General features: G+C 39.4%; 1 protein-coding gene across 4 annotated transcripts in view; it reads left to right on the top strand.

Moving 5' to 3' along the window:
- The window catches only part of CD163 (CD163 molecule), a 41,019-nt gene extending 27,905 nt beyond the window's left edge, over positions 1-13,114 (top strand). Inside the window, exons 7-17 of one of the 4 annotated variants that reach the window (XM_028121112.2) lie at positions 1,946-2,260; positions 2,359-2,673; positions 3,062-3,154; positions 3,495-3,809; positions 4,959-5,279; positions 6,482-6,790; positions 7,152-7,187; positions 7,608-7,715; positions 8,988-9,098; positions 10,008-10,057; positions 12,902-13,114. In XM_028121112.2, the coding sequence (XP_027976913.1) occupies positions 1,946-2,260; positions 2,359-2,673; positions 3,062-3,154; positions 3,495-3,809; positions 4,959-5,279; positions 6,482-6,790; positions 7,152-7,187; positions 7,608-7,715; positions 8,988-9,098; positions 10,008-10,027 (1,943 nt within the window). In that variant the 3' untranslated portion in view covers positions 10,028-10,057; positions 12,902-13,114. The other 3 variants (XM_028121111.2, XM_028121113.2, XM_028121116.2) reach the window with 3 other exon arrangements.
- The last annotated feature ends 878 nt before the right edge of the window (positions 13,115-13,992 follow it).

Here is a 13,992-nt window from a genome sequence, read left to right as displayed (position 1 = left end):
TGTTGGGAAATACATTATAAGTGGAGAGAAAAGTTTCTGCAGAGGCCCAGAAACATGGGATGACCAGGATTCTTTAAGGCTGGAGCATCAGGTATGATTGATAGAGTAATAGACATGAAAGCTTTAAAGGTGACATCATAAAGTATTTTCAAGCATGCTAAGAAATTACTGTTTATTATCTTTCTTTAACTTTAATAGATGTGTGACATTGGAGTATCTACCAAAGCTCTCTGTGCTTCAATTTCCTCAAAAGAAAAGTGGTAGTTATAATACTTGCTTCACAGGAATTACGTAGCAAGTGATCAATACATGTTAACTGCTATGGTTATGACTATTATTAGTAGCAGTAACTATTTTCACTGATGGACTGAACGGTGACAGACTTTTTAGCCCACCCAAATGCCTAAAACATTGTAGGTCCTTAATACTATTTGTTGAAATGATAAATTATTGCATAAATAGTAAAGAAACGTTGAATTGCCTTGAAGACAAAGAAATCATGTGAAAATACTTGAAATGTAATAACATATCTGTGGGCATGGCATATATTTATTAGAAAGAAGGCTTAGGAACAAGATCACTTAGGAAGCCATTGCAAAGGTCTACATGACATAAGGTGACAAATTAGATTAAAACAGTAGCAACAGGGGCGCCTGGGTGGCTCAGTTAAGCGTCTGATTCTTGGCTCAGGTCATGATCTCAGGGTCGTGAGGTTGAGCCCTGTGTTGGGTGCCGTGCTCAGCAGGGCGTCTGCTTGAGATTCTCTCTCTCTCTCCCCCCGTCCCTCCCCCTGCCCCCCCTAAAATAAATAAATAAATCTTAAAAGAAAAAGCAGTAGCAACAAATAAGGAGGAGAAATATCCTGGAGGACTGACAGTGATGTTCCACATGAGCAGTGTATTGAGAAGGTTGGGAGTCTAGGCTCTGGAACATACTGCCTGCCTTCAAATCCTGGCCCTTCAGTAACTCCTTATGTGATTGCAGCAAATTACTACACCTCTCTGTTTCAGTTTCCTTGTCTGTAAAATTGGAATGATACTAATAATTATCCCCTGAGGAGATTGTAAAGATTAGGTGAAATCATGTTTGCTCAATATTTAGTAAAGTGCCATAAATAAAATAGGTGCTCATTTAATGCTCACTACTGTCATTATCATTACCATTATTTATGAGATAAAGAAGTGGTTCGATTCTTAAGTGATTCTAATTTGGTCTGGATGTCATTAATTGAGTAAAGAATACTGCGGTCCTGTCAGTAAAATAATTCATTCAATTTTGAACACCTTATATTCTGATGTCCAAGTAGATAGGTTTATGAATATAAATTTAAAGAGAAACATAGAGATGAAAACATATTTATTGGCATTTAAGAGAAGGTGAGGGAGTTGAGGACAGAATCTTGGTCAGGGAATGCATGAAATGTGCTGGTAAAGCACTGTCAGACGGGAAGGAGGAGAAAACAGGAGAAAGGGGTATCTCATGTATCAAGTGTAACATATATCAAAGGGAAGAAGAAATCCCATGTTCAGTTTGAAAACAGGAAGTGTACTGCAACACTTTATATTAAACCATTCAAAAAGATTGGGGCCAACACCAGACTGCGGTGGATAGAGAAATGAATATAAGGCTAAAAAATAAAAGAAGATATATATCATCTATGGTCTCCAGTGTTATGAATAATGTACACAAAATATTAAATGGAAAGAGTTATCATGTTTCTAGGAATGGTTGATGCCAAGAAACAAAGTTCTAAAATTCTCTCAGATGAATTGGTCCATTGAGGAATGGGGAGATCTAGAATTTGCTATGCTGAACTCCAGGCAGAAAAGCCAAGGGAAACAAGGATGAAAAACCATTAAACACCCCGGCCTCCCCTTTCCAGTCACATCATGAAGGAAAATCTAAGAATCATGTCATTTCTCACTGAAATAGTATCATTTTTCAGCCCACAGGGAACCCAGACTCAATGGAGGAGAAGTTCCCTGCTCTGGTCGTGTTGAAGTGAAACATGGCGACAGGTGGGGCACCGTCTGTGACTCTGACTTCTCTCTGGAAGCTGCCAGTGTGCTGTGCAGAGAGTTACAGTGTGGCACAGTCATCTCCATCCTAGGGGGAGCTCACTTTGGAGAAGGAAATGGACAGATCTGGGCTGAAGAATTCCAGTGTGAGGGGCAGGAGTCCCATCTTTCACTCTGCTCAGTAGCTGCCCGGCCAGATGGGACTTGTAGCCACAGCAGGGATGTTGGAGTCTTCTGCTCAAGTGAGACCCAGAGAACATGTTCAAGTTGTCCCCACACTGTGAAGAGGGTGGGGTTAGGTAATTGCAGACATCTTTTTAAAAGCCCTGTCTCCTTCCAGGATACACAGAAATGCGTTTGGTGAATGGCAAGTCCCGATGTGAGGGAAGAGTGGAGCTTAAGATACTTGGGAACTGGGGATCCCTCTGCAACTCTCATTGGGACATGGAAGATGCCCATGTTTTGTGCCAGCAGCTCGAATGTGGAGTTGCCCTTTCTACCCCAGGAGGAACGCATTTTGGGAAAGGAAGTGGTCCGATCTGGAGGCACATGTTTCACTGCACTGGGACTGAGCAGCATATGGGAGATTGTGCTGTAACTGCTCTGGGTGCATCACTATGTTTGGCCGGGCAAGTGGCCTCTGTAATCTGCTCAGGTAAGAGGATGACAGACAGCCAATGATAAACGTTTCTCATGGTGGTGTGCCTTCAGAGCAAGTGTACCTATAGAGATGAAGAACAAAAGTAAAAGGGCATGATCTATTTTAAGGGATCATGAGAAGTGTGCCAGAATATTAACCTCATGTGTTTTTTTAGAGGAAAAGTAAACTTAACTTTCACAAACCTCATAATCACGTATCTGGTGCTTACCATGTACCGGCCATTCTCAAAGCATTTGATTCATTCCCAGCCTGGTTGACCTACCACCTTCCCCTCTCTCTAAAGCTGTTTGTTCTCAGCTCATCTGTCTTACACTTCATCGGATCTCCCTTCCTCATCCTGACTTTTTGTATCTTGTATGACTGAGCAGTTTGGTGTTTGCAGGAAATCAGAGTCAGACGCTATCGCCATGCAACTCCTCGTCTCCGGACTCAACAAGATCTACCATTCCAGAAGAAAGTGGTGTTACTTGCATAGGTGAGAATCAGTGACCAATCTATAAAAATGATCTTAATCCTTATGGATGTGTCTTATTTATTTATTTATTTTGAACTCTTTTAAATTTTATGTTATGTTAGTCACCGTACAATGCATCATTAGTTTTCGATGTGGTGATCCACGTTCCATTGTTTTCGTATAACATCCAGTGCTCCATGCAGTACATGCCCTTCTTGATACCCACCACCGGGCTAACCCATTCCCCCACCCCCCTCCCCTCTAAAACCCTGTTTGTTTCTCAGTGTCCATAGTCTCTCATGGTTCATCTCTCCCTCCGATTCCCCACCCCATCATTTTTATTAACATTTTCTCTTTTCAGGGAGTGGTCAACTTCGCCTAGTAAATGGAGGCGGTCGCTGTGCTGGGAGAATAGAGATCTACCATGAGGGTTCCTGGGGCACCATCTGTGATGACAGCTGGGACCTGAGTGATGCCCATGTGGTGTGCAGACAGCTGGGCTGCGGAATGGCCATTAATGCCACTGGCTCTGCTCATTTTGGGGAAGGAGCAGGGCCCATCTGGCTGGATGAGGTGAACTGCAATGGAAAAGAATCTCGTATTTGGCAATGCCATTCACATGGCTGGGGGCGGCACAACTGCAGGCATAAGGAGGATGCAGGAGTTATCTGCTCAGGTAAGTTCTGCACAGAAGCTCTGGTCACAATTACTTAAGAAAGGACTGAGGAGGAGCCAAGGGGAGTGAGGGATATTCAACTGAGAGAATTCCCTGAGAAGCAGGTTTAGAGGGAACTATTGCTTGAGTCAGCGTCCCGACGTGTGGATTTGATTAATTAATGCTACCCCATGTGCAAGGTAGTATAACATCAGAAAGAGAAAAATACAGAAATAGGCTTGCATATCATGAACATGACAATAAAACTAAGGTTGAGAACTTCTTTTATGAATATATATGGAGCTACATTCAGTGCACCACTTGGTATCACTGTATAAAGAAGTAGACTAAAAGGGATAAGAAGAAATAAACCCAGCACTACCTTCTACAGGGCAAAAGGTAATTACCATACCCAAGTAATTTTTCGTGATAGGCAAATGAAACTTACTTGTCATAGGAGCGAAAATTATCACAAGAAGCCACTGCTTTTATTCTGTATACATGGCAAGCTTTAGAAACTATTGTGAAGTTGAGAACTGTACTCAGTTGTAATATATTGCAAAAGACAGAACTATGACTTGATTACTTAGGTAAGTGAAAAATTCTATATGCCAGAAGTGATTTGATATCATTTGCATTTAATATCATAAACTGGTAGAGGACATACGCAGCCAACTATGAAGAGTCAGAACAGGAAATATTTTTCTTTAAGGTAATGTACACAACATTGGTTTTAGTGTCTGAGTATCTCACTAAATGTTAACTATCAAGAGAGCTGCAAAAAAAAATTAATGAAATAAATTTCTTGAGGCTAAAATTGCAGTAATTTAGGGAGAAAAATACAAACTATGTGATTGATATAAAAGGCTCTGAGCCCTTGATTAAGATTTAGAAATCAATTTAGAATCATTGGTGGTCTTCTAAAGAGATCCCTAAGCACAAAACCCAATACTAGAACACCATAAGCTATTTATAGAACTATACTATATTTAGTGTAGAACATAATACATTTTACCGAAATCTACTAAATCATTCAGAAGTTACTAAAGAATGACTAGTAATTGACATATTATACCTATTTTTAAAAGCATTCTACCTTAGAGTAAAGGGAGGGAGCCCTGTGAATCTTCAGAGAAGACGTGAAACTACTAACTCTGTATTTCACCCCAGAGTTCATGTCTCTGAGACTGATTGATGAAACCAACAGACACAGTTGTGCAGGGCGTCTGGAAGTTTTTTACAATGGAGCTTGGGGCAGCATTGGCAAAAGTGGTATGTCTGCAACGACCGTGGAGGTGGTATGCAGGCAGCTGGGCTGTGCAGACAGAGGGGACATCATCCCTGCATCTTTAGACAAGCCAACATCCAGGCACATGTGGGTGGACAATGTCCAATGCCCGAAAGGACCCGACACGTTATGGCAGTGTCCATCTGCTCCATGGAAACAGAGAGTGGCCAGCCCTTCAGAGGAGACTTGGATCACATGTGCCGGTGAGTATCCACTGGTTGATATGAGAATTCCATTTTTAATTCTACTATCATCTTCTGATCTCATTAAGTAGGAATGAATAACCTCTGCTACCTCTTCTACCCTAGTGATGTAATTGGTTTCATTTAATTTGGCTTATAGGTATTCAGGATCACGGATTAGTTGTCCAAAAAGCATTACACTCCCCACAGTCTTCTTGAAAGTTTTATTTAATTGCTTTCTCTGAGAACACATGAAGAGCAGAAAATATATAATTCAGTAGTTGACTATTGAATGGTCTACCTTACCGTTCCCACTTTTCTTTTTTCTTTTAAATATTTTATTTATTTGAGAGAGAGCATGAGCAGAGGGAGAGGGAGAAGCAGGCTCCCCGTTAAGCAGAGCTCGATGCGGGACTCAATCCCAGGGCCCCTAGGTCATGACCTGAGCTGAAGGCAGACGCTCAACCAACTGAGCCTCCCAGGCGCCCCCCCTCCCACTTTTCTTTCAAATATTATCTTGCTTTACTAATAGAAGAAGGGAAGCAGTCAAAAATATTGATCCTGGAGTATTTTGCCGTTCTTCATCTTCTTAAACTGGAAGAGGTTTTTTATGTACCTGGCAATCTCCTAAATCGTTTTCTCTTTGAGAGAAATTAACATTATACAGTGTTAACTTTGTTTATTTCACATTTTCTGACTCACACTAGTGTTATTTTTTTTAAAAAAATATTTTATTTGTTTATTTGAGAGAGAGAGGGAGAGCAAGCAGGAGAGAGAGACAGAGGGAGAGAGAGCGTGCACCAGTGGGGAGAGGTAGAGGGAAGGGGAGAAGAAGATTCCCCACTGATTAGGGACCCCAACTTGGGGCTCAATCACAGGACTCTGGGATCATGACCTGAGCCAAAGGCTGATGCCTAACCTACTGAGCCACCCAGGTGCTCAGTTCTGATGTCCAGGATGAAATACACCCAGTTTGCTGAAAGGGTAAAGGTTCTGATGTCCAGGATGAAATACACCCAGTTTGCTGAAAGGGTAAAGGATAAAGGATATGCATAAAGGATTGCATAAAGGATAAATTTTGTTAAAAATATATTTTTAAAGGCACATTAAATAGCAAAGTATTAAAATAGAGATCTAAAAAGAATTTCAAATCTCTTTTCCTCTGTGACCTCTTAGAAGTTTTTATGTTCTCAGAAATGATCTAGGTGTCTGTGATTTTTCAGACAAGATAAGACTTCAAGAAGGAACCTCTAATTGTTCTGGACGTGTGGAGCTCTGGCATGGAGGTTCCTGGGGGACAGTGTGTGATGACTCCTGGGACCTTGAAGACGTGCAGGTGGTGTGTCGACAAGTGGGCTGTGGCCCAGCCTTAGAGGCACTAAAAGAGGCAGCGTTTGGTCAGGGGACTGGGCCCATATGGCTCAATGAAGTGACATGCAAAGGAAATGAGTCTTCCTTGTGGGATTGTCCTGCCAGACCCTGGGGGCACAGTGACTGTGGGCACAAGGAAGATGCTGCGGTGAGGTGCTCAGGTGAGTGCCAGGAGCCTGGAGTAAGCTTGGAATCTCAGGCAGCAATGAGGGGGTGGGCATTGAAGTGCCTTGTGTCAAGACTGGACACCTCAACACAGGGAACTGGTGGGGAAAGAATGATGATATTCCAATCTGAAGGAACGATGAGAACATTTGTTGTTATACATTGACTTTCACCAAGGAAAAGCATATAACTTATATGTATCTCTGTACAGGAAGAATAAGGATAAAGGGACCCTAGTTTTAGGTGGGAAGGAGTAGTTTACTTGGTTGAGAGGCACCAAGGCTCACATAAAAAAATAGAAACATTTGTTCTACACATTACTCCCCAAATTGAGTCTCCTTCTCTGTTCTCCTACAGAAATTGCCATGGCCCAGAGATCATCAAATGCTGGAGGTATATCATGGGGTTTATGAGCATGGGTCCAGTTGTCTGCATTATTTAGAATCTTTTTTTGTTAAGAGACTTTGGGTCAGAAGTCTTTCTTTTCTTTTCTTTTTTAAAGATTTTATTTGTTTATTTGACAGAGAGAGACACAGTGAGAGAGGGAACACAAGCAGGGGGAGTGGGAGAGGGAGAAGCAGGCTTCCCATGGAGCAGGGAGCCCAATGCGGGGCTCGATCCCAGGACCCTGGGATCATGACCTGAGCCAAAGGCAGACGCTTAACGACTGAGCCACCCAGGCACCCCGGTCAGAAGTCTTTCTGAGGACTGGGAAACTTACTTCAGCCAACCTGTATTTAAGAGAGGGATGGTACCAGGGACCTCAGTCTGTTAGCAAAGACATCATCTCTTGTGATACTTACTTGCACTTAGGTTACGCATCCCTTGTTGCATTTGGGATCCTTGGCGTCATTGCGTTGGGCTTTCTTGGTGTTCTCCTCTTGTGGATTCAGAGGCGAAGACAGCAACAGCGGCTTACAGGTCTGAGCCAAGCTATGGTCTTTCTAATGTCTCTATGGGATAAGAAAGTTCTTGGGATAAAATACATATTATCTGAAATATATATACATATTAAAAGCAAGTGTATGCATATTAGACTCAAGCATCAAACAGCCAAAATGATGGAACCTAGAAGAGGTTTAAGCAGTTTCTCCAAAAGAGGGAACAAGATTTCAGAGGAGAAAGGGGTTTTGGTTGGTTGATGATTCCTGTACTCTAGCTGCATGTTTAATCGGGACATTATAGAATTGGTAGTTTAGAATGAATATGTGTATATGGTTTAGGAGGAATCTTTTATTGCCCAAATATGTATTTGCTCTTACTATATACTTAGTACTCATTCTACCATTCTGTTAAGCAATGTACTAGTCTCTGAAGATATAGACATCAATAGTCAAGTGTTTTGGTAGTCATGGAATTTCGAGTCTAGCAGAAGAGATACATATGCAAACAATAAGGTGCCATGTAGTATTGGACGTTCATGTGAATAAGGAACACAAGTGGCACAGAGAAGACAGTAATTAACTAGGGGGAGGGGCAAGGGGAGAATTGGAGGCTTCTAGGAGGCTTTTGAGACATTTTGAAAATCAAGTTCCAAGAACTAGGTAAAGTGCATTATAGGGAAAGAGAAAAATATGTACAAATGTAGAGAAGCTTAAGGGACAGCCACCTGCCGTTTCGAGGGGAAGTAAAAAAAGTTGAGTTCAAAGAGAGAAGCTACTGATAAGGCTGTAGAAGAATGGGGAACAAAGGATGAATCATGTACTTCATGGTAAGAAGATGACTAGTCAAAGAGTATTATGTGGTGGGAGAGGGTGAAATAGTCCAGCTGTTTTTTAGAAAGTTCTGTTTGATGATGGGGTGTGTGAGGGGTTGTAGGAAGACTACATTATTGACAGGGGTAGCATTTTGATATAGTTGACATGAAAGTTAAAAAGGACTTGATAGTGAGCATGGAGAAGAGAGGATGGATAGATTTCAGAGAGTTGTTTTTTTTTTTTAAAGCTCCCACGAATTAGAGAAGACTGCCGCCTGCTTGGGGGGAAAAATTGTGGTGGCATATGATGGCAGTAGGGGTGGTTTCACCTCAACCTACCGCATTTGAGTTTGTAGCCTTATAAGGGAAAGGCTTGGTAGTAGAAGGGATGGAAACAAGACAAAGGCATGGATAAAGATTGAGTATGTGTGCACTGCTGGGAAAAAGCACTGGTAGGGAGGGCAAGTTTTATTATGATCTGCTGATCCCTAATCTAGGACCTCTGTTGTCAGTTTCCTCGAGAGGAGAGAATTCTGTCCACCAAGTTCAATACCGGGAGATGAATTCTTGCCTGAAAGTAGATGATCTGGATGCGCTGACTTCCTCAGGTCTGTGGGTTCTTTGAGGGTCTACAGCCCTGGGGTTCAGACCAGTAGTTACAGTTGCAGCTGAGGCATTGTACTTTGCGTAGCTGTGAAAGAAATCTCAAACATGTAATAGGAAGCTTATGATGCATATAAGGAAGAAAGGCAGGAATGACCTACAAGTGACTCTTAGAGAACATAAAAACTGCAATCATGCGATCTGACTTAGAGGTCTATGATGATTTCTGGTGGAGGTACAAAGAACCATGCAAGTAGAATATTATGATTTGGACCTCATCTTACTGAAACAAATTAATCTAAAAGGTTTCACTTTTCACATCTCTTTCACTATTCCTTCCATTCTTACTTCCTGCTCCTTTCCTTACTCTAACTTGATATTTATATTTTCCCCTAAAAATCTAAAAGCTTAAAGTTCCTATATCTTTTTCCCATAGAATCCATCACTATTTCCCATTACATTATATGGCTTTCTTTGTCCTCCAACTTCTGTTTAGCACCAATGCACTAATTCTGCCTCTGGGAGGCCTAATTCTGCTGGGTTGGAAGAAATAGCCCAACACCCACCTACTCCATGAAGGATCAACACCTTCTCTGTATTCCTTACCTTCTGAGAAGGACCTGCCTCACTTCTTAAATCCCAGGGCCTTGGTATTTGCAGCAACTATGTCGGGAAAACCTATTTAAAGCATGGAAAAGACTTCCTGTGCCCCGTAAATCACACGTTTGCCTTCCTAACTGTGGGCAATGCGTCTAAATATTCAAAGAGGTTCTAAGGCACTGGAGGGGAGGTCTGATTTATTTCCCAGTAATTATTTCCTTCCTTTCAGAAAATCCCAATGAGTCAGATGATTTTAATGATGTTGGGCTAATTTCTGTGTCTAAATCTCTTCCTGTTTCTGGATGAAAAAGAAGACCATTCTGAGGTACACTGAAAAGGAAAATGGGAATTACAACCCAAGAAGGTGAGTGAGGAGAAATTATTCAATGTTGTTCAAACCAGGTACATTTTTTTGAAAATTGAGAACTCCTCTGGTATTATAAACAAAGAAAGAATGTATATACATATATTTCCATACATATGTATATTTATGTATGTATATCCATATTCAGAATATATAACAGCTCTTTATAAATGTGACTCTTATCCAACTCTTAGTTATATATTATTATTTTTAAAGATTTATTTACTTATTTGAAAGAGAGAGAGAGAGAGAGAAAAGGGGAGAGGCAGAGGGGGAGGGAGAGGGAGAGAATCCCAAGCAGACTCCTGGTTGAGCTGGGATCCTGACTCGGGGTTTGATCCCACGACCCTGAGATCATGACCTGAACTGAAATTAAGAGTCAGATGCTCAACTGACTGAGGCCCCCAGGCGCCCTAATTCTTAGTTATATATTCTAAGCAATAACAATGGTACATCATGGAGCTAAGGAGAAACTGGGTACATTTATATGATTAAATCTTTTTAAGATATTGTAACGGTCATTTTGTGAAAGAGCAAAGACTTATGTCAACACTTGTATAATGCACATTATGGTAAAGGTAGTATAAGATGCCATAAGAACATAGAAAGTTTTCCTAAGAAATTGGAGGAAATTCTGAAGATATGATATTCAAGGCAAACATTAAATGATTGAAAGACAGACAATTTTAGGGCAAGGACAGCATGTACAAAATATGGAGGCATGGAAAAGAACCACATCTTTGGGGAACAGTAAGAAGTTTTTCATTCATAAATATGTATTGAAGGGGCGCCTGGGTGGCTCAGTCGTTAAGCGCCTGCCTTCGGCTCAGGTCATGATCCCAGGGTCCTGGGATCGAGTCCCACATGGGGCTCCCTGCTCAGTGGGGAGCCTGCTTCTCTGCCTCTGCCACTCCCCCTGCTTGTGTTCCCTCTCTCACTGTGTCTCTCTCTGTCAGGTAAATAAAATCTTTGAAAAAAAAATATGAATTGAACTGGTGTGCCTGGCTGGCTTGCTCAGGAAAGCATGCATCTCTTGCTCTCAGGACTGTGAGTTTGAGCCCCATGTTGGGTGTAGAAATTACTTAAAAATAAAAACCTTAAAAATGATTAATATAACATAATAAAAAAATTAACTACCAAAAAAATTTAAAAAAATAAAATGGTATAATCATTGGAAAAAATATGTATTGATCATATTTATGGTGACAAGTAGTGTTCTGAGCACTGAAGACACATAGATAAAAGATATTACTGACAAAGACATGATTGTTTAATGTAAATCTCAAGAGAGAGGAAGTGGTGAGAATCTAAGCTAAAAAGGCTGCATACAGCCCTATCATGAATGGACTTGTCTGCTATATTTCACATTTATATTTTATTTTAGGGACTATTATGGAGGCAGTGGGCTTTGAAAGATTAAGCTGGGGCAAGACACAATCAGATTTGCATTTTATAATTTGCTTTCATGCAGAATGTATAACAGAAGAAATTTGTTAAGTTATACATTAAAAAGAAAAGATGGTGAAATGAGGTAGTGGATATATTTTTCCATTAAAAAAACAATTTTTAGAAGACTATATATTTAGAAATAATAAATATATCCCAAAGTATGGGTTTTTTTTTTTTTTTTGTAAGAAATACAGATTGAGACACAGGATTAAAGTTAGAACTCTTAAAAGTATATAAATGTAAAGTGTTAAATCATACATATACACATACACACATAAAAGGTAATAAATTGTATATAGCATGAAAGGGATAAATATACATTTATATGCATCTTAATATATGTCTTAACAATTATTAAAGGATAGCATTTGATGGAGCATCACTGGGCAAAGCTATGAAAAGACAACTCACACAGAATGAATTTCAAGTGACAAACAGACATTTATAAATGCTCAAATTCACCAGTATGTCTGGGCAATTCAAATTATAATTAACACTGAGATGTCACTTTATGTAAACCAGACCACCAAAAATTTAAAACAGCACCAATATTTATTGCTGGTGGGAATACAGAGAAAATTGTAATTTCAAACATTGCTATTGGAAATGGGAGCTGTGGTGGCCTTTGCAGAAAACAATCTGGGAATGTCTATAAAATATTTTTTTAAATGTTCCACAGATCCATTCATGCAAAATTCTATCCCTGAGAATTTCTTCCTTGCAGATAAAGCCACTAGTGTGTAAGAACTTATATATAATGATTCCTTTTTACAGCATTGTTAGTAGTGACAAAAAGCTAGAAACAGAATGAATGTCTGTGAGCTAATGGCTAGAAAATTATGGTACAGCCAACTGAAAAAGGAAAAATCATCCACAAAAATGCAGCCTCATTCCATTTATGTCAGTTCCTGTTATCAAATATAATGAAATGTTTACACCTATAAGATTATATGTATGTATATGTATATGGAAACATTAAAAATCAAACTTTGTTAGATTAAGACTACAATAGGCTTATGATTTATAATCTTGAACATATGAATATTATTCCAAAATAAGGATTAAACTACTTTTTCTGTAAAGAGGAATCATTGCTGAGTCACTGCTTCAGAATCACGTGGGGGTACTTTAAAATGGCATTTTGGGGTGCCATCTTAGTTCTATGAAATGGAAATAATTCTTATGCATCCTAAAGTTTGCAAATCATTGCATTCAAGTTTTCTGTTCAGGGAAGTAGTATGCTTTTTAATACATGTGAGTTTGTGTGTGTGTGTGTTTGGTGTGTGCACATGTGTGTGTGTTGTAATATAACACATTATATCACATTATCGTATAATTCTTCTGTGCAAGTGTGTATAAAGAGGAAAATAACAGTTTTTCTATTTATGGTTTCAGTTCAGCCTTTAAGATCCCATGATGAAGACCAGAATTATGGAAGAGAGCAAGAACCCACTTTGTTCACTGAAGATTACAATACAGTCGTTTGTCTCCTAGTGTTCCAAAGATTGCTGCTGAATTTATAAAAATTAAATTGGTGAATGTGACTATTAAAAGCTCTTTATAAGACTTTCAGGGGGTTTAAATAAAAAGGAATATTGCTGATTTGAATTTGTCTTAACTTCCTGCTCTTGATTTTATGAATTTCTGGGTAGCCTTTCTGACTTTTTCAGGATTTCATAACTATAACATGATGTCTTTTCATTTGACAGTGTTTCCATTTGTATATAATATATATGTTTTCTATTTTGGTTTAAATAATAATTTTCTTCTTATTACCAAATTAAAACAAATTTGTTTTTCTTAGTTTTTTTAAAGAAAGGGAAAGTTAATGATTATTGAAGGGTTAATAATATATTGTTACCTCTATAAGGCATGAATCTCATTGGTTCTTAATTGCTTTTTGTTATTGTAATTTGTCAGTAAACTTCACTGACAAAATATGCACAGCAACACCTGGTAAAGGTACAAAGACTCAATAGCTCACTTCCTTGTTCCTTAGGACAGTGTAACTAAAACTGAAATGAATGTGTAAATTACATCTTTTCTATATAAATGTAAGTTATAATGAAAATTCCTATTTTATTAAAAATCACGTATCCATATTATATATTAACATAGAAGATAACATTTATTTTTTTTAAGATTTTATTTATTTATTTGGGAGAGAAGGAGCAGGGAGAGGGGCAGAGGGAGAGGGAGAAGCAGACACCCCGTCTAGTGGGGAACCCGACATGGGGCTTGATCCCAGGATTCCGGGATCATGACCTGAGCTGAAGGTGGACACTTAACCAACTGAGCTACCCAGTTGCCCCAGAAGATAACATTTAAAGAAAGACATAACAATTCAACACTAAGCTTAGAGTCTGTTGTTAAATTTCCCAGTGTTAGATGCAAATTGATTTTTAGCCTTTTCTCAGTATTCTGGTATTGCCTACACTCTTTTCTGGCATTTAGGGCTTCAAAGCCATTATCTTGTAGAACCATGA

Source organism: Eumetopias jubatus, unplaced genomic scaffold, assembly GCF_037043125.1.
Source record: "Eumetopias jubatus isolate StellerSeaLion01/CBP00866 unplaced genomic scaffold, mEumJub1_p1.0 scaffold_8, whole genome shotgun sequence".
In the NCBI taxonomy this organism is placed as follows: domain Eukaryota; kingdom Metazoa; phylum Chordata; class Mammalia; order Carnivora; family Otariidae; genus Eumetopias; species Eumetopias jubatus.
Note: the sequence above shows the minus strand (reverse complement) of the source record. Positions and strands in the feature narration are given on the sequence as shown.